General features: G+C 43.6%; 1 protein-coding gene across 1 annotated transcript in view; it reads right to left on the minus strand.

The window, feature by feature from the left end:
* The window catches only part of robo1 (roundabout, axon guidance receptor, homolog 1), a gene marked incomplete at its 5' end in the record, with an annotated part of 237,583 nt that extends 226,990 nt beyond the window's left edge, over nucleotides 1-10,593 (minus strand). Inside the window, one exon of the mRNA XM_080527703.1 lies at nucleotides 10,500-10,593. Within this exon, the coding sequence (XP_080383829.1) occupies nucleotides 10,500-10,593 (94 nt within the window). The remainder of the gene's footprint in view (nucleotides 1-10,499) is intronic.
* Between the last annotated feature and the right edge of the window lie 8,861 nt (nucleotides 10,594-19,454).

Raw genomic sequence — 19,454 nt, forward strand, 5'->3', positions numbered from 1 at the left:
ATCACTGGCCAAGTTATTAAACCAGTCAGAATGAAGAGAGGGTTCAGGACCAGATAGGCAGCTGTGACTAGAACATTCAACGTTAACAAGAAGCCAACATTTGGAGAATATTCCTATTAGAAAACATTATTATTATTAAGTATAAAGCACTTTCATAAATCAATCTGCATAATAGAATACCAACGTATCATTAAAGCAGGATGGGTAAAAGCATGGCAAAGATTGAAGAGGTAGGGGAAGTTGAGTTAGGCTGTAATTATGGTCTGACTTTCTCACTTATGAGTTTTGCCTGGCCTAGCTGAAGCCTCCAGCCTCTCCACACACCCACCAGCTCCTCTGCTACTCATTAAACTTCAACACACGTTCTCACAATAAACATCAATATTTCATAACACGCAGAAGCGCACATACAAGCACACACACACACGCACGCACATACACACACACGTACACACGTACAAATGTGTGGGGTTATATATAGAAAAAGCATGTTATGAGAATGTCCAGAATGCAGCAGCAGCTCAGTCTTTCTGCCCATGGAGGAGGACATTAGGAAGGACGTTTAGGATGACCATGTGCTAGTGGAGCAGACCCACTTGGCTGCCAGCGCAGTGTCTGACCTGCCAGAGGAAGAACAGCACCTCATCCCCGACCCCTCCTTTTCCTCATCGATTGTCCCCCCCGCGTCTGCTTCCCTCCCGTGTCTCTTGGCAGCGGGAGCCGAAAGCGATGGAGACAAAAGGAGGTTTGGGTATTCATTCAGTAGGCTCACCTCTTCTCCTCTGGCTCCTTTCACATGCAAAGCGCTGGGTGGTGTCTGGGGCAGGGAGGGATGCTGACAATTACAGCCTCTCCCAGGCCCAGTGCTGGAGAGAGACACACGCTGGCTAGGCTGATTGACAAGTGAAAGAAAAAAAAAAGAAAAAACTCAATTTAAAACAGGAGAGGGGCAGAATAGGAGGATCATCTCATTTAGGCCCTGCGCACCAAAGCTCTGAATATCTGAAAAAAAGCTCTGAATATCGGATTCACTGCAATACCGAGGTACTTGAAAGCCCTGGTGTATGTGCCCCAGGTGAGATTTCTTTTTCTGCAATAAACAAAATGGATTATGCAATCAACATTGAATATTGAAGTCTAATTCCAAAATGGATTATCAAAAGTGTGCCTATAGTGTAATCTGTCCTCTAAACAGAACACACACACACGCATGCAGGCACACCCACCCACATGCACACATGCACACCCACACACGCAGGCACACACACGCACACGCACACACGCACACACACACACACACACACACACACACACACACGCACACACATGTGCGCACACACACACACACACACACACACACACACACACACACACACACACACACACACACACACCGTAATAAGGTTCCCTTAAACGGCCTTAAGTAGAGAAAGTGAAAATCAAGAAAAGAGCTTGAAAAACACACTGTGTGATTGTTGAAGAGCCAGACAGAAAGGTGTTCATTGTCCTCCCCAGCACGTAGACACATAGATTTCCAATCATGGCTGCTGTTCAGTCTGTCTGCCAGTCCTGAACGTTCCTCATGCACCCAGCTCTGTGCAGAATATGAATTGTCAGCCAGTGACGATGGCGTCCTATAGAGAGCTATAGTAGGTCTGAAGGCTGTTCTCCCTCTCAGACATGTACCAAACCTGGGTCTGCTAAATAGCAACTGAAATCATTTTAAATAGTTAGCTGTGCTTGATTGTGCTCAAGGGAACAATTTCAATAGTCCCAAAAGTACAAACTCCTGCCTTTCTGGCACTCCAGGCAAACTCAAACTGACACTTAAAAGTTTTTTTTTTATTTGAATTTGTTTTAATGTTTTTGAAATGCTTTCAAATACTTTAAGCATCAGCTTGAGCCTACCTGACACGTACAGTACACACATACCCGCCTGACAAAAACCCATCGGAGTTATGTACAGCACGTCGACAGTAGTATGGTGCACATGGCAGAAAAAAACCCAGTGGCTTAACAAAAGAGTTCAGTCTCATTATCTTGTGTCTAGGTGCTGTAGAAACACCAGAGACAGAGATAACAAGGCCTCCTGTCTGGGAACACAGTTGGATCTGCGGGGGAGATGCAGAGGCAGTGGCTCTCAGTAGTCTAGGAGCAGCACAGAGCTCTTTAATGGAGGGATGTGTAGAGAAATGTATTTGTGAGGTGACACTAAACCCCCCCCCCCCTCTGCCCCAGCCAACCCCAGGGGATTCGGCCCCCATGAGGCTTAAAGCCCAATTTATGCTTCTGCGCAGCCTACGCCGTAGGTTACGACGTAGGTTTACGCGCACCTCTCCAAAAATGTAACTACGCGGCAGTACCTACGCAACCGTAAGCACTGTGATTGGTCCGCTTGGTAGCACATGATTACGACTCTCTCGTCGGCCAAAATGCGGAAGCCATGACAGAAATGTCATTAACTTTTTCTGTAATTACTTATTAATAAAGATTTGAAAAATTATGATAACCATCGTATTATCTTAGTTTACTGTCATTTCAATGCATTATAGACATTTTCTTTACAACAAGCATAACAAAAATATGTTTTTTGATCGCTATTATGCCGCTATGAGTACACCGACCAACGCAGAGCCGTAAAGACCAACGCAGAACTATAAACCGGGAGAGCCCTTGCGCAGGCTACGGCGTAGAAGCATAAATTGGGCTTAAGGAGTGGGGGGCAATTGGGGGGGTGTGTGTGTGTGTGTATGATGGGGTGCCTGTGTCACGTCTCCATGGAAATCAATCAAATCTGTTGTGTGCACATTATGTGCCACACATACACAGCAACACACAAAGAGCAGCAAGTCCTCTGTCACCCTTGTATTGTCAATTCCTGCTCTCTCCTCCTCTCGCTCAATATGGACGCTAGAGGAGAATGTGATGCTAATGGCATGGAACTTTGTTGATTGATATTGACGTACAGGGCATGTTTTATGAAATATGGTTGAAAAGACAGGAAAGCAGTATTTTGAGGCTCTCCATAGATTACCTTTACCTATATCCAGAGAGAGCAGACCTGGGAGTTGTCTGGAGTGCAAGCAGGGCTGGATTTGCACTTTTGGGATAATTCCATTTTGCCAGCCAGACTCAATCCAGCTAAATGTTTGAAATGTTTTCTAATAGTATTTGAATCTTTTTGCCAAGAACCCATTCCTTGAGGAAGCATCTGGTGGAAGAGATTATTTCACTATTCACAAAGGGTTGATCCAAAGGGTTGATCCGAACACAGCAGATTTCCTCTCAACTTCGAGAAATTAGTTACGTATTATCTTTGGGATGATGAGTGTGTGTGTGTGTGTGTGTGTGTGTGTGTGTGTGTGTGTGTGTGTGTGCGCGTGTGTGCATGTTGAGATGGAATAATATTGCCTAAGACATTTTATATATTAATAAGAATATTCCTTCACCTGACTGAATTCACAAGGGCAGAACCAACATTGACGACCTCAGCCTAGTAGACAATGAAACCAGTTTCTCTACTTGAAGCATGACATTGGCTAGACAACAGACACATTTAAATGATTACAAAGACCTGATTGCTCTCTTTTCTCCCGACCTGCACCGTCCTAGATGGACTAAGCCATCTAGAGCAGTTTTGGACTTTTGTGTTTCCCCAGACCCAGTTCTCTAGGACCAGACTAAACCAGTTTGTGGCCTTTGTGTTCCTTTTTCACCTTTGTGTCTCTAGGAGAAAGTGGGGGTCGATTCCCCCTTAACCTTCATCCCCCATCATCTTCCTCAATGTACAAATCCACACCCCTTGTAAATGATTGGCCGAGACCTCACCCGAGGGCGGACTTGTTACCTGAGGGTACCTGAGGGCATATATACACTGAAATGTAATGAATGATCTGGACTTTGAGAGAAACTTTGACTGTTCAGACTTGTCTGACGAACCTGTAAACGTTCTCCTTCTATAGAGGTAAACATTAAATACCTTTTTCCTATGCATTTTGAAACGAAGCAGGCTGCCTTTCTTTAATTTCTTTAACAATGTGCATGTGTGTGTGTGTGTGTGTGTGTGTGTGTGTGTGTGTGTGTGTGTGTGTGTGTGTGTGTGTGTGTGTGTGTGCGTGTGTGTGTGTGTGTGTGTGTGTGCACGTGTGTGCATGTGTGTGTATGTGTCTGTGTGTGTATCTGTGTGGGTGGATGGTTATGTATATTGGACTAGTCAGCGTTTTCATTATATCATTATGGAGCTTCAGCTGTTTCTGTTGATCATGCTTAATCTCCAAGCAATGAGTTGTACGCAACTGTGGGCATAGCACATCTGACTACATCAAATATTCTTCATACCAACAATGTCTTTACAACTGTGGCTTGTTGGATTGGAAGCGGCACTCCCCGGTAATACTTGTATTCCTTCAAAGGGTTAAAACATTCAAGCCACAACAAAGCGTTCATCCCGCCACTTTGTTTTGTTAAACAGCTGAGTGGTTGGAAACATTTTACAACTACCAAATGTATAGACGGAGCTATGGGTGCATGGTAGGGGTCTACTATTTGTCCTGAGTTCATGACAGAAGATGTCCCTCTTTGATATCATGTCATCAGTACACACATTTACAATCCATCCCACCATAATATTTTGCTTTCCTGTTCCTCATGCCATCATTCACACCTGCTTCATGGGTGCGTGCATAATTGCCTCTCATCGGAGCACATGCTATGCCACAAAGTGGATTCTTATATATGTTATTACAAGAGTGAGAAAGTCTGTTCAATAATTAGTAGTACAGCTAAGGTCTATAATGCACTTATAATATCACTATAATAAGCCTTTTTTCGCCCCGGGCTAGTTGGGTCACGGCTCAAACCGGACCTGTCAGATTTCAGGTCTCGTTGTTCATGGGTGTGTTCAGGTCCACGGCTCCAGCTGGGTTTGGGTCATTTTATTCCAAATAAGAACAGGCTCGTTTGGGTTTGGGTCCATTCAAAAACGGCTCCACATTTATGGATCCAAGTAGACCTCTAATGCGAGGACTGACCATCAAACTGATGGTTTTAATAATTGTTTGAAGCTTAACAGTGTTTGTTTACAATGGCATTGTTCAGAGACAAGGGTGTGAAACAAACTTACATTTTGAATTCTGAAGTTAGTTGATTCTTCAACTATATATCGATATACATGGATGCATAAATCCCAGATTTCCCCTTTAAGTGTGTTTCCCCGCACTCTTATAACCTCCCTGGTCTCAACCAGCCTGAGGATTCAGTCTTCAAAACTGTGAGTGAGTTCAGGGTAAAGTCAATACAGATAAACCGTAGATCTGTGGAAGATATCTGGAATAGAGAACACACATAGATGCTCAAGGTTAGGGCAAAGCACATCCAGAGCTTGAGAGCTGAACGTGAATAGGAGGGAGGAGAGTATTCACACACATAATATGATGAAACCCAAAAATATCCTTTCTTTTTTTTATATATACTTCATGAACAATGTTCATCAACACTGATAACAAATAGAGACATAAAGGATGTAATTGAGTTGTGCCTGTATGAGACCAGTCCCCACTTAGAAGATCCACATGCAATACGCCTGCCACATGCAGACACAGACACACACACACACGCATGCACATACACACACACAGGCACACACGTACGCACGCACACACACCTCATTTAAACACAACACACACCTATCCACAAGATGTGGTCTGGTTCTTCTCAGCAGTGTGCAAATCCATTAAAACAAACAAGACAAACAACAGATAATAGAGGATAGATAGAAAATGGAAAATAAATAGATGAAATACTAATATAAAGACCGGCAACTGCAGCTGACGAGACTCCGATTATTGTGACGCTAACCTACCGTATGAAATGACTATGGTTAGGGAGTGTATTACCATTCAAGCACTGCAAAGGTCGTTCCTCATTCAATGGCAAAGGGGAAACCTCTTTCATTGTCATATTTGAGCTAATATGTTATTTCATATTTCAGAAAATAATGGCTCTTGACATTGACATGTTTTTTACTGAAGCCTTTTTATTTTAAAGAAACTTTAATCATTACGAGAGCTTCACTTCAATCCTACTTTCCAATAATGGTTCCATTTCCCTAAGGGAGAAATATGAAAATGCAGTCATGAAATGAAAAATGTTCACCCAAACACAATTACAGTGCAATTTGCAAAGTGCTGTATAGAGCAATCAGCAATTGCTCTTCTTGAAAGTTGGCGAGGGGGAAAAAAATAGAGACTTTGTTTCACGTCATGTGGTTTTTTACCCCCTCATTGGTAAAAAGCTTTACCCTGGTCTGTGCCAAGCCAGGATGTTGCACTCTTGCCAGTCAGTTACAGCAACTCTAGTGCGTAGGCACGTACGCACACGCGCGTGCACACGCACACAGACACAGACACAGACACAGACACAGACACAGACACAGACACAGACGCACACGCACACATACACGCACACGCAGACACACACACACACACACACACACACACACACGATAGTACTGTAACATCCCTGAAATAGATACGGCATCGTGGAGCCGAGCCAGAACAGACTGGTTCATTCGCTGTCTGTCCGTAGTTTCAATAACACCAGACGAGGCCTTCAGACATCAGCAGCACAGCCCAATACTGACAGGGTTGCAATAGAGAAAGAAGCACTATCTGGATTTATAAAGGCTACATCAAGAGCCAGATGCGTACGTGTGTTTGCATGCGTGTGTGTGTCTGTGTGTGCGAGAGACAAAGGGAGAGAGAGAGAGAGAGAGAGAGAGAGAAAGAGAGAGAGAGAGAGAAAGACCAAAGTGAGCGTGGCAGAAAGGGTGCTTATAGTGCAGAACAGTAATAAAGAGGAACGTCAGCAGGATGGGCGAAGGAGATCCATTCTCCTCGGGGCTCCATCTTGGCACTACCTGTTATAAACTTCCCGCGGCCGTCTCGCACAATTGGCTCTGTAATTTAAAAAGGTCAGCGTCGCTCCCTGTGTAATTCAATATTCTTATGGTGGTGTATTAACCACATATTTAATCACCCTGGGGTGGCGTGCACACTGGCTGAATACTGAGCATGAGCCATTGTACATACTGTATATTACACTGTCGAGCCCCGTCCTGTTGTGCCCTCAACATGAACGCTCCATCTCACTGCATTGGCAGATGCCTGGTAGGTGACCTCCCACCTTCCTCAAATGTTAAACTGTGACTTTGAGTTACCGGGAAACGTTAGTTGAGTTGTAGGGAGGGGCCCCATGTGTACAGGCAAGATGTCCCTGACCACAACACCCTACCCAGACTGGTCTAAATGTCCAATGATGTGGTGAACTGGCGTGCGACCTACTGTAGCCTGTAGAGGCCCCACAGTGAGACCTGTTGCGTTGAGAACGTGTGTGTGTGTGTGTGTGTGTGTGTGTGTGTGTGTGTGTGTGTGAGTGTGTGTGTGTGTGTGTGTACCGGTGTGTGTGTGTGTGTATATGTGTGTGTGTGTGTGTGTGTGTGTGTGCGGTTGTGTGTGTGTGTGCGTGCGTGCAGGTGTGCGTGTGAGTGTGCGTGTGCGTGTGCGTGTGTGTGTGTGTGTGTGTGTACGTGTGTGTGTGGGTCAGGGGAGACTGGTGGAGGGAGAGGGGACACACACACTCGAGGAGGGGCTCATTGTAATGCATGGAAAGGAATGAGGAATGGGATCAAACATGTGCACACTTGCGTGCATGCGTGCACGCATTCATGCGTGTGTGGACCAGCCCTTGATGAAGATATAATGGTGGATTAAATGTTCGCCTTCCTCCATCTGAGTGAATCATTTGGCAATTTACAGCCCTTAGACATCCTCTTCCTTGTCTTCAAATAAAAGACAGAATAGTTCAATATGCACAATAAGTGTTTAAACATGGAGGGAGATAGCACTAGTCACAAATCTTGCACTGACAAGCGAGAAATCAATGAAGGAAGCCTAATGCACACTTAAGGTGGAATGTTCTCCTTGGTAGAAATGAAGGATACCTTTTTTCTCCTTTCACCCCCCTACAGCAGTTTCGCAGGAGACACGGGAAAGACTAAAGAGGTAGGATTTCTGCCAAAATGATCATAAAGTCTGGTGGAGAATTAACTGAAACGCAGAAGAAGCTTTATTTTACTGGCAAAGAGATGGAGACACCGTGATAGCTTAGCCTATGTATAACCCCAATCTCCATTCAATAACAGTTTTAGCTCTGAGCAAAAGCTAGCGCAGACGCAAATGAAGCACTCCCAACGCATGCAATTGAAAACGAGCGTATCCAATAAACTATTTCATATGAATGTCAGAGAGATAGTAAGTACAGGAAGTAATGGAATGATTGCATATGGTTAGTTAATGTAGACACAATAAACTGTAGATGGAGAGAGCTAGAGGGTACTGAGTTCTAATAGTAATGCGAGTATGTGAGTGTGTATCAGTGTGAGTGAGTGTGTGTGTGTGTGTGTGTGTGTGTGTGTGTGTGTGTGTGTGTGTGTGTGTGTGTGTGTGTGTGTGTGTGTGTGTGTGCATGTGCGGGTGTACTGTATGTGCATGGGCTTGCAGTCCTGCATATTCAATTTCTTTGTCTGCCATTCATCTCGAACCTATCCTCTGATTGTGAGGTCTCTGACATTTGTCCTGATGCTATCTCCAATCTCTGTCAAACTGAAAGAACATACAGGAAGAAGACGCAGTCATTATCTGGCAGCTTGAGACTCATAACAAAAGGGTTTGGAAAGAATCGAAAAAAGACGAAAATGTCTTTTGAAAAGCGAGTCACAGATTGTGGCCGCTGCAAGTGTTTACTTGGGGGAGAGGGAAATTAAAAGATCTGCCACTCACAGAGTATTTAACAAAATGGAATCAAGAGAAGAGATTCGTTGACATTTCGCTCCCATTTCACTCCCATTCCTCGTCATTTCACTCATGCGGGAAACTTGACTACTCTCCAACATTTAGGGTTAGGGTTAGAGGCCTTAGAACAGCAATTTCTCGGCTAAACACACAGTTTTTGTCCAAATTTGGGCTGTCTGTATTATATTAACACAAAAACCATGAACCGTCACCACATTTTGTTTCCGAGACATCCTCCTCTATCTCTGGTTCAATTTCAATCTTCTCTCCATCCTCATTTGGTTAAAAAAGGTGGTCCACAGCCTACTCAGTCGCCTACTCATTATGGGGGGTGGGGTGGGGCAGTGGGGGGAACATAATGTAGTCTTACCCATTCATTTGCTATGGTGGTCGTTTTAGACCCGGAACCTAACCTCACAGGTGTGACAAAGTTGACTAAACCACTCAAAATTCAGTGAAAGTGGTGATCAGCAATTGTATATGTTCAACGCCTAGTGGGGAGGAAAACATAAGGTCTTGAGGTAATCAGATGAAAAACACAATATTTATGATTTCATGAGTTTATGAACCCGAACAAAGGAAGAAGGTTAGACACTTTTCTATTGACACAGGTACTGTAGGATCTTAAACACCTCTCTATTCACACATCATTTGATCGTACTCTTTCACATATTTCACTTTTAAAACCTCTCTCTTCATACAGGTAGTGTACTGTAGGATCTTAATCACATGGCCTCAGATCATCGGAAGCTGAGTGCATTGGAGTAAGCTCTGTATAAAATCCCATTCACCCACTGGCCACTGCCAACTAGACCAGTTCTGTTCAGAGTACCTCTACTTAAATCGACTGTGATTGAAATGACACACACAAACGCACGCACGCACGCACACACACGCACGCACGCACGCACGCATGCACGCACCTCTCTCTCTCTCGCCTGAGTCACGCAATAGAGGTGACAGCCATCTCTATTTATCGCTAAAAAATATATTGAACCAGGAGAACTTAGTAGACTGAAGAAAGCTGTGGTCTCCTTAGGAGAGGTTGCTGTTCTCTCTATCCACCCAGGCTTTGTTTAAAATGTCAACTCTGCGACAGGTAGATTATCTTTGAGAAATGCTTTCATCAGTGAACTCATAACACTCATCTTATTCAAATCCCACAGACCTTTACTCCAAACTATGCAAATGTGGGGAATGGAGGGGTCTGAAAAGCTTTATACAGCATAAAAATGAAAATTGTACAAAGCAATTCTCAAAACACTAATAGGGCTCTTTGCCGAATATGATTTTTAAAAAGATGTCAAGAGGTCAATGACTAGCTCAAAATGACTGCCTAAGAGGAAATCACAATTTTACTCTTGATGTGCTTCCAAATCCCTGGATGAATAGTTTTTGGGGTGTTTTTTTAATCAAATGACAGACAGTCAGTCAGTCAGTCGGGCGGACGGACGGACGGACAGTCAAACAGAGAGACAGACAGACAGACGGACGGACAGACAGACAGACGGACAGACGGACCGACCCCTTAATGGATACTATTTGGATAGACAGACAGACAAACAGACTGACAGCAGAGGTGATGAACACACAGGTGAAGGATAAGGTGCTAACATCTCAACACGGACGTGGTGGTAGATTCAGTCTTACCTGGAACCAGAGGTCCCTCCAGAAGCTCTGACCGGGCCAGCCTGAGCAGGGCAACAATGACGAAGGGCGTGGCACCTGACCATGTGACACGCATGGTGCTCACTGTCCTGGCATCACTAGTGGCCAATCTGTGGAGGAGAGAGAGACACCCAGACAGACAGATCAGACTACTGTACAACCTTTATCTACACACTTCAGGGTGGACCAGAGCTGTGTTGTACTCTGATCTATTCTCCCAACTGTCCTTTCCAGCTAAATAAATACATTCGGGTAAATTACTCAATTTGAATGGAATGTCAGACCACAGGATACCAACTGTCTGAACTGCATACCACAATATCAAGGTATTGAGGTAATATAACTGGCATAGGAAGTGTTTCAAACATGTGTTTACCACAAGAGGCAAACACATTTGCTGACATTTCTCATTTGAATGTTCTAAATGTGTTTGATTGATTGACTGTTGAATTTCCACCACCTACAGTATAGAGAAGAGAAGCCCATCTGGAGGGCTGAGAGAACGGCAACATTCTCTCACACACACACACACACACACACACACACACACACACACACACACACACACAGTTCCCTTCTTGACAAGCTCCATATTGACAGAAAACAGAATTGGGCAGGTGGGGAAGACAGTTCAGCCCAGCCCCATGCATAGTGTAATCTGACATATGAATGCAGAACACTGGCCTACCAGAAAATCCCAGGACCCAAACGCAGAGAGATCCACACAACTTTTCCCCACTGTCTGAAAACAATAAAATCTTTAGCCTACCTACAGTATAACCAAGCCTAAAACCCATATGGGGATACAAATAACCGATTATTTTCTAATCAGCTAAACTTGTTGTTGTTGCAAAGTAAGTATGTGGTAGAAATATGTAGAAAAAATAAAATTTAAAATGCCACTATCTCTCTGTTTGCAGAGCCCACTAAAAGCACTAAAGCCCAGAGAGGCTCTGTGCTCTAGACTATGGTACTCTCCTAAAATACAAATTCCTTCACTCTACTCTATGATTATTCCAAACCATCCTCTCCCTCTTTTTCACTCACACCTTTACTGACCGGGTCCGCTAAATGGTGTTGTCAGTATCTCATCTCTCTCTCTCTCCATCTCTCCCTCCCTCGCTCTCTCTCTCCCTCTCTCCATCTCTCTCTTTTCTCTTTCTCCGCCCCCCCCCCCCTCTCCCCTGCCTGAAATCACTGCAACCAACTCTCCCCCCCCCCCCCCTCCCTTATCTACAGTATGGGCTCTGAGTAAACACTCCTCTGGTCCTTTATATGCATCTCCCTCCCCTGGTGAGAGCTTTCTCCTGCTGAAAGGCTCTGTCTATCTATCAGGTCCTTTCTCTACGGGTCCCTTCATCGCTACTCGTGTGTGTCGTTATCATCATCACCTCTCATTTCTCCCAGTGTCGTAGCCAGTAGATGCTTGGAATTATTTATACCGTTTTTTCTTACAATTGCCTCGATTTGCATGCAGAGATGACAAGCGCATTCCCGGCTATACCTGGGAGATAAAGAGGTTGGAGTGGGGTAGAGAATGAGACACTGTGTTTCTACTCTTCCCAGCTCTGTATCCCGCCCAGTATCCCAGGTCAGAGGACCATGGTGAGAGGACATTTCGTTTTCTCTTGATAATTGTCTCAGATAAGCGACGCACAGGCAGGCATCTGATAAATAGCCAATTCCTAGTCAGTAGATGTGCATGAGGCAAGGGGTGGGGTGGGGGGTGGGGGGGTATTGGGTTCCTGGTGAGGGAGACTGGGAAGCCAAGAGCCAAGATGGCCTCATAACCCTACAAAACCAGCAATGGAGAGCCTCACCACTCAGACAACTCATTACTCCTACTATCCTGTTTGATTAATGAACGGACAGATTGAAGATACAGGAAGATTTATTTGAGCCTTCCTCCCCGCTGAAACCACAAACACACATATGCAAAGATGCACCATGGTCAAATCAATCAATGGCCAATGCATCAACCACATATAAAAAAAATACTATGTACAAAAATACAAAAAAACGACTATTTAAACTACGTTTATGTCAAAAGCAATGGCGCTCGTCAAGAATGTCAGCGCCTTGAATTGGCCTTTTACAAGGTTTGTTTCACTGTCCTCGGCTGCTTCCATTGGATGAAAGAAAGGAGACTCATTGTCTCTCCCTCCCTCGCTCTCTCTCTCTATCTCAATGACCATTGAATGGATTGATGGAGGCCAATTAATCAGCATGTGAGAAGAAACAGGAGTGCTGGGTCAGTGGCCAGACCCCCCCCCCCCTCCCTCCCCACAACAGACAGGCCCATCAGTAGAGCCCTCACCGCTGCCCACACATTGATTTTGCGATCACAGAGAAACCAATGTGAAGTCATTAAAACACTGCGCCGCTCCTCTTTGTCTTATTATAGACCTCCCTGCCAGTGACAGTAGATCATATTCAGATTCACCTGATTGGGTTTACAGACGGGAACACATACTGTAATAGAAGTGCACACACACACGTGCAAGCATGCGTGGGCATGTAAATATATAAGCACTCGCACATGCACACACACACACACACACACACACACAGACACAGACTCAGAGAGGGACACGCACACATGCACAGACACAGGGACAGGGACAGGGACAGATACGCACACACACACACACACACATGCACACACAATTAGAAATCGATTGACATTAATAATGGCTTGGCCATTCGATAGAAGTTTCCAGAAGTGTCCAAATGCAAGTATGCTATGCACTCACATGACCTAAATACACCAATAAAAAATAAAAAAATACAGTCCAGTGAAGGGGTCAGTGTGTGTTCAAGACTAGGGTTAGCAGGCAACCTGAAGGGGAAACTGTCTGGGAGCCGTTGAGAATAAGAATGAACTGAATTACCTCTGACAGCACTGCTTGACCCCGCACTGCTTAATCTACTTCCTTTTCATCTTCTACACCACTCTTCTGCTTGTGAAGTACTGAGCAACTTCCAACACACGTACACGTACACGCACGCACGGTGTGTGTGTGTGTGTGTGTGCGTGTGTGTGTGTGTGTGTGTGTGTGTGTGTGTGTGTGTGTGTGTGTGTGTGTGTGTGAGTGCAGACACAGAAAGGATATAAAAAGTCACATTCCAAGTCTGGATTTGCAGGAGGTGGCAAATAGCAAGGTGGGGAGAGTCCTGCAAGACATGTGTTTTACTGAGCCTGTGGTTTCACATGAACGCAGGACATGTGAAAGAAAACACATTCTTTGCAACCTGGCCACATAGTGAACACTGCTTAATTAAACTTCACTCAGACAACCGAGATATGATTTACCCCAAAGCATGTAGGGTAATGTAGTACAGGACTGCTACAGATTCCATAGCCTACAATGTTTCTCAAAGTGTGGGGCGCTCCCCCACAAGGGGGCGCAATGGCATTCCTTGGGGACACGAGAGACAGGAGATCAACAAGTGACACTCAGCTTCTGACCTTTTCCAACTGTAGCCTAGCTGTTCATAATGAAGGCATCTCTAACAGGGACACTGACAGGGAAAAGAAAAAACGCTAGAAAATCAAAATGCTTCGGAGTAGGGATGCACCGAAAGTTCGGCCACCGAATGTCCGCGGGCGAAAATAGCAAAAAAGCACTGTGGCGAACGTTATCGCCTGTTTATGTATTGTAGCTAGCTAGCTAGCTAGCGAACCAGAGTTCGTGGCTACTGTTATTTTTCATGTGTTCACCGCACTTTTATGCGGTAACTCATTTGCATATTAGCTTGTCACAAAGGATGATGGGACCATTTTATGTCAGTTTTGTGGGTCAAACCATAACTGGGAGGTTCATGTCTGAGTATGGGGTAGCTCAGGTTCTATGGAATAATTGTGCCTAAACAGTGCCATTGACTGGACGACTGTGTCGGAGTTCTATGGTCAATAATAGCTCGCATTAATATACTGGATGTGAGGGGTCCATATTCCATGCAAGCTACAGCACATTCGGAGTTCGGCCATTCGGTGTGAAAAGATTGAATGTTTTTACCGAATGCGAGACGTTAATTTTGATGACGCAATCAAACAGCGCAAGCAACCCATGCTGTTCTGTGAATTAGACGATCGTTGAGTGAAGACTGCCTGCTGCCAAGTCATATAATTACAGCAAACATGTTGGCAGTTTGGCTTCTGTTCTCTGAAAGACAACAAGAGGCACATTCTGACATTAAAGACTTCAGTTTTTCGCAACTTCTAAATAAAAGCGCAAGCTTAGCGTTGTTGAAAATCGCTAGTCAACTAACACAGCTTGTTTTGAGAGCCTGCTAACAATGTAAAGTAGTGTTATAGTTAACTAGGTAGCAGTGGGGATTACTCATCGAATCCAATGCATTGCAATATTTTGGTTTGACTAGCGAGTGTGTGATGTGATAGTTTATAAGTATCATTTTACATGTTACACGAATAAGCAGAATTGTAATCCATTTTTTAAAAAAGTACAAAAGAGATATATAATGACAAATGTCAGTCAAAAGATGTTTATTTTTTCACAATGCTTGCTTTTATCTTTTACAAGTTTGAGAACCACTGGCCTCTGGTTACCGAGGACGATGACAGAACTTGTTGATTGTGATGTCATATGCATGTATGTATATATTTAAAAACAGCAGCTATTAACCAAACAGTGTTATAAACAGCAGCACCCACAAACCCACAAACAGTGTTGTATCAGACAGAGAACCATATCAGACAGAGAACCATATGACAGAAGATGGACATTAAACCATATTTATACAACGTTTTTTTGAGATCTTCCATAGGAACTGGAGCTCAAAACCAGGCACAAGGACAAAGTGGCTTTCTGAAAAGTCCTATAATCCGTGCTGCTTGTGAGTACATTTCTTGAAGGTCCACTATATATATATATTTCTTGAAGGTCCACTATATATATATATATATATATATATATATCCGACAGAATATCAGCCGCATTTTGTGAATAAACAATGTTTATTTTTAAAAAACAACAACTAGGAAGTGAAGGTGGGGGCGGCGCCCCAGCGCCCTCTATCGGCCAGCCGCCACATATATACTGTATGTCTTGCCACATAAAGCTCCTCAGCATTTACTGATTAATTCAGTTTATATTAATTAATTGTATTTGTATTTCACACTCTAGCCTTCCAGCCGGCCTCCAGCCGAGGACAAAATGATGACTCCTTCATGGATTGGACTGCGGGACCACAGTTACATACTGTCTCTACAGTCTCTGCTGCTGGTGAGTACATTTCTTAACACTAGAGCAGTCGTTTCTTTTTTACCTACTATAAGATCCGCCTCGGGGGTCAAATGACCATAGTCTTTACAATGGAAAGCTGCTATTGACACACAATGACCACTAGTTGGCCGTCTTTTAAATTAGCCTGCCTCCTACACAGAAACACTGCAAAATAGCTTGATACTACCTTATCCTGATGTGATTTTTGAAAATGTAAAGATACTGGGTGGTAGAACGCACATATCTAGGAAAGGTCATGAACGGAGGGTCCTGAAATTTGATGGAGTGCAAAGATATAAAACATTTTTTACTCACGGCGTCAAATGACCCCACCCATGGCCCATATATATCGTTTATTTAAAGTAATTGTATTTGTATTTCACACTCTAGCCTCCCAGCCTGCCTCCAGCCGAGGACAACAGGATGACTCCTTCATGGATTGGACTGCGGGACCACAGTTACATACTGTCTCTACAGTCTCTGCTGCTGGCCAGCACAGTCGCAAAAGGACCAGGAAGTCCTGTTACGGCAACACCAGCCAAGACATCAACCCCAAGAGGAGAAGGATGTGGATGGGGTGTCCGATGGATATTGGGTGACCAACTGATATCCCAGAATAAGGCCCTGGGTGATGAGCTCCAGGATGGCCAAAGACCAAACATTTGTATTTGTTATTTTCTATGATGTTATCTTCACCTACATTTTTGAATAAACCTTTTACTAATTAATTAAGTTTCTCCTGATTTGAATACTTTGACTTCAATCTTGACGGTTCAACATGATCATAACATGTTAAATGCAGGGCTTAAAGTACTCCGGCACAGTGCCGGATTTCCGGCGCGGGAGAATTAAAAAAATAAATAAATAAAATGCAATTGCGGCATTGCGCCGACGTGGTGGCGGGGGCGCTGTTTCACAAATAACTTAGCTTTCGTGTTTGCTAGCGAAACAGCTGATAGTTGATGTTGACTGCTCAAGGAGAATACATATTTGAAAGTACAGAATGCCTGAGAGCCTTATATTGCATTATATTACATTATATTTTGAATGGCCATCTGGTGCCTGAATATTGTTTTTTCCTTTACATATATAATGACATTTTCACCATAAATTGATGGCGAAAGGGCACAAATTGGTGCATATCAATTCACCAGAATGCAAAAAAATTAAGTGTTTGATGCTCGTTTAAGGACCCCCAGACAGCCCTGCTTCATGGGTCCCCCCCGATGTCAAACACCACTGGTACCACCTCCGCCTCATTTTGAGCCAGGAAAACCCCTGAGTAGTGACGGGAAGCCTTATGGGACGTGGTGCCAAGAAGGAGAATATAAGTGATAGTGGCTTAATAAGTAATCAGTTTGTTCTTTTAAAGACATGTATATATTTTATTCTGTATTGTTATAGTGATAGTGGCTTAATAAGTGATGCAATCAGTTTGGCCTTTTAAAGACATCTAATTGTATTTATTTTTTATTAAGTATAAAACAGTATTATGAATGAATGAATGAATGGTCTTTATTGTCATTTCAGTTTTTCCCAATTGCTAAAACACAAAAGCCAATTCTCTAAACCAAATGACCAGTTCTCTAAACACATTTAATAAAACTAGCTCCCATTTGCCAAAACCATAAACACATTTCACATGAAGACAATTCACAAAACACAATCCTCCTTTTCTCATAAATCTAAACAAATTTGTCTTGCTAAAACACAAGTTGCAAAAAACTCTGCTCAAAATGTCAAATTCTCAAATTAAAGCTCATGTGATGCAAAATGCTTGCCACAGTCAGCAAAATGTTAACACAATGAACACACCTGGCTTCATTCATTAAACATAACGACTCAAAATTTAAAACACTTGTTGCAAATTATTGTGGTGTGTGTGTGTGGTATAGTTCCATAAATAAATAAAAAAACATCACACCCTGAACATTGTTTTCAGTGAGTATTGTTGTGTGTAATGGATCCTCTGTAGTGTTTGCATTGAGTTGTGATACAGTACAGTATTGTACATGTTACGGTACATGTGGGAATACGGTAACATTTTTCAAACCTTTATTTACGTAAAACTCGATAGGACAACAGTGCAACAACTTCGCGGCTGAACTTTAGTAAAATTTCGGACATCATATGCCATTTAAAGGGGGGAAATAGATATCTAAAAATGCATGACTATCATGCAAAATCAGCCTTACTGTAATGTAAAATATGTAATGTTAGATATAACGTTAGACAGGGAGCGCAGATTTATTTTTATGCATGACTATCATACATGTGGGAAAACTAGGGTTAGGGTTAGGTGCTAGGGTTACAGTAAGGTTAGGGTTAGGATTAGGGGCAGAGTTTGAGTTTTGAAGAGAGAAGGTGTGGTTTTGCTTATGTAGCTTTAGAAAAGTGTGTTGTGTTTAGAGTTTTGGGGAAATGGAGGAAAGTTTTGTGAAATGTGTTTTAGCAATTGAGAAAAACTGTAATACAGTACAGGTACCATACAACGACATTTAGGAGGGGGGGCTCCCCTGGTGCTTGGAAAAAAAGACTAAAAACACGAGGGCCAAGGGTAAAATAAAAAAGGGAAAAGAGCTGGTTTACATAAATAAAGGCTATGTACACTATCTACTATACTACTATACTATACAATAAAACACTGTGCTGTACTCTATGCTATGCTATAAATATCCTAACTTTTCCTATATCTGAACCTTATGTACACAAGGGTTGTCATATTGCACATAGTATTGTTGCACATTCATTTAAAGTATTAATGCATTTTAATATTGAGACATATATTTTGTATTGACTATAAAATAGTATTAATGCATTTAAACATTGAGACAAGAAGCTGTCTTCTGTACCCGCTCTCCCAATATCTCAAACTGTGACCCCCCTCCCCAAGAAAAAGTTTCAGGCACAGGATTTTTTCCCACTTTAAGCCCTGTAAATGTCACTTGGCTAAGAAGAATCTGAATGTGTCTTTAAAAGTCATGAAGGCTAAGAGTTCCCCATCCCCATTATCTGCAGACAGCATCACGAGAGCCTTCAGAACTGTCAAGTTACATTCGTGAAAGCATGTAACATGTAACTACATCTACTACATAATGCTATCCTGAAAGTACACACAGACTGAAAGCATTGGATCGGTGTGTGTGTGTGTGTGTGTCAAGTAAACAAACAGAGCCTAGATTTGAGTGGATGACTTCACTCCTCTGTTGCAGCAAACTCTGCAGGGAAAATGGAGGAGAGGAGAGGGGGAGAGGAGAGGAGAGGAGAGGGGAAGAGGAGAGGAGAGGAGAGGAGAGGGGAGGGGAAGAGGAGAGGAGAGGAGAGGAGAGGAGAGGAGAGGAGAGGGGAAGAGGAGAGGAGAGGAGAGGAGAGGAGAGGAGAGGAGAGGAGAGGAGAGGAGAGGAGAGGAGAGGAGTGGAGAGGAGAGAAGAGGAGAGGAGAGAAGGAGAGGAGATGGGGAGAGGAGAAGAGAGGAGTGGAGAGGAGGGAAAAGGAGAGGGAGGAGGAGGGGAGGAGAGGAGAGGAGAGGAGAGAAGAGGAGAGGTGAGAAGGAGAAGAGTGGGGAAGAGGAGAGGAGAGGAGTGGAGAGGAGGGAAGAGGAGAGGAGAGGAGAGGAAACTCTCCCCCTCCCTCTCCCTCCCTCTCTCCCTCCCTCCCTCTCTCTCTCTGTGGGCAGTATAGCCTGTAAGCT

This window comes from Nansenia antarctica (genome assembly GCF_963989245.1).
Source record: "Nansenia antarctica genome assembly, chromosome: 3".
Lineage (NCBI taxonomy): Eukaryota > Metazoa > Chordata > Actinopteri > Argentiniformes > Microstomatidae > Nansenia > Nansenia antarctica.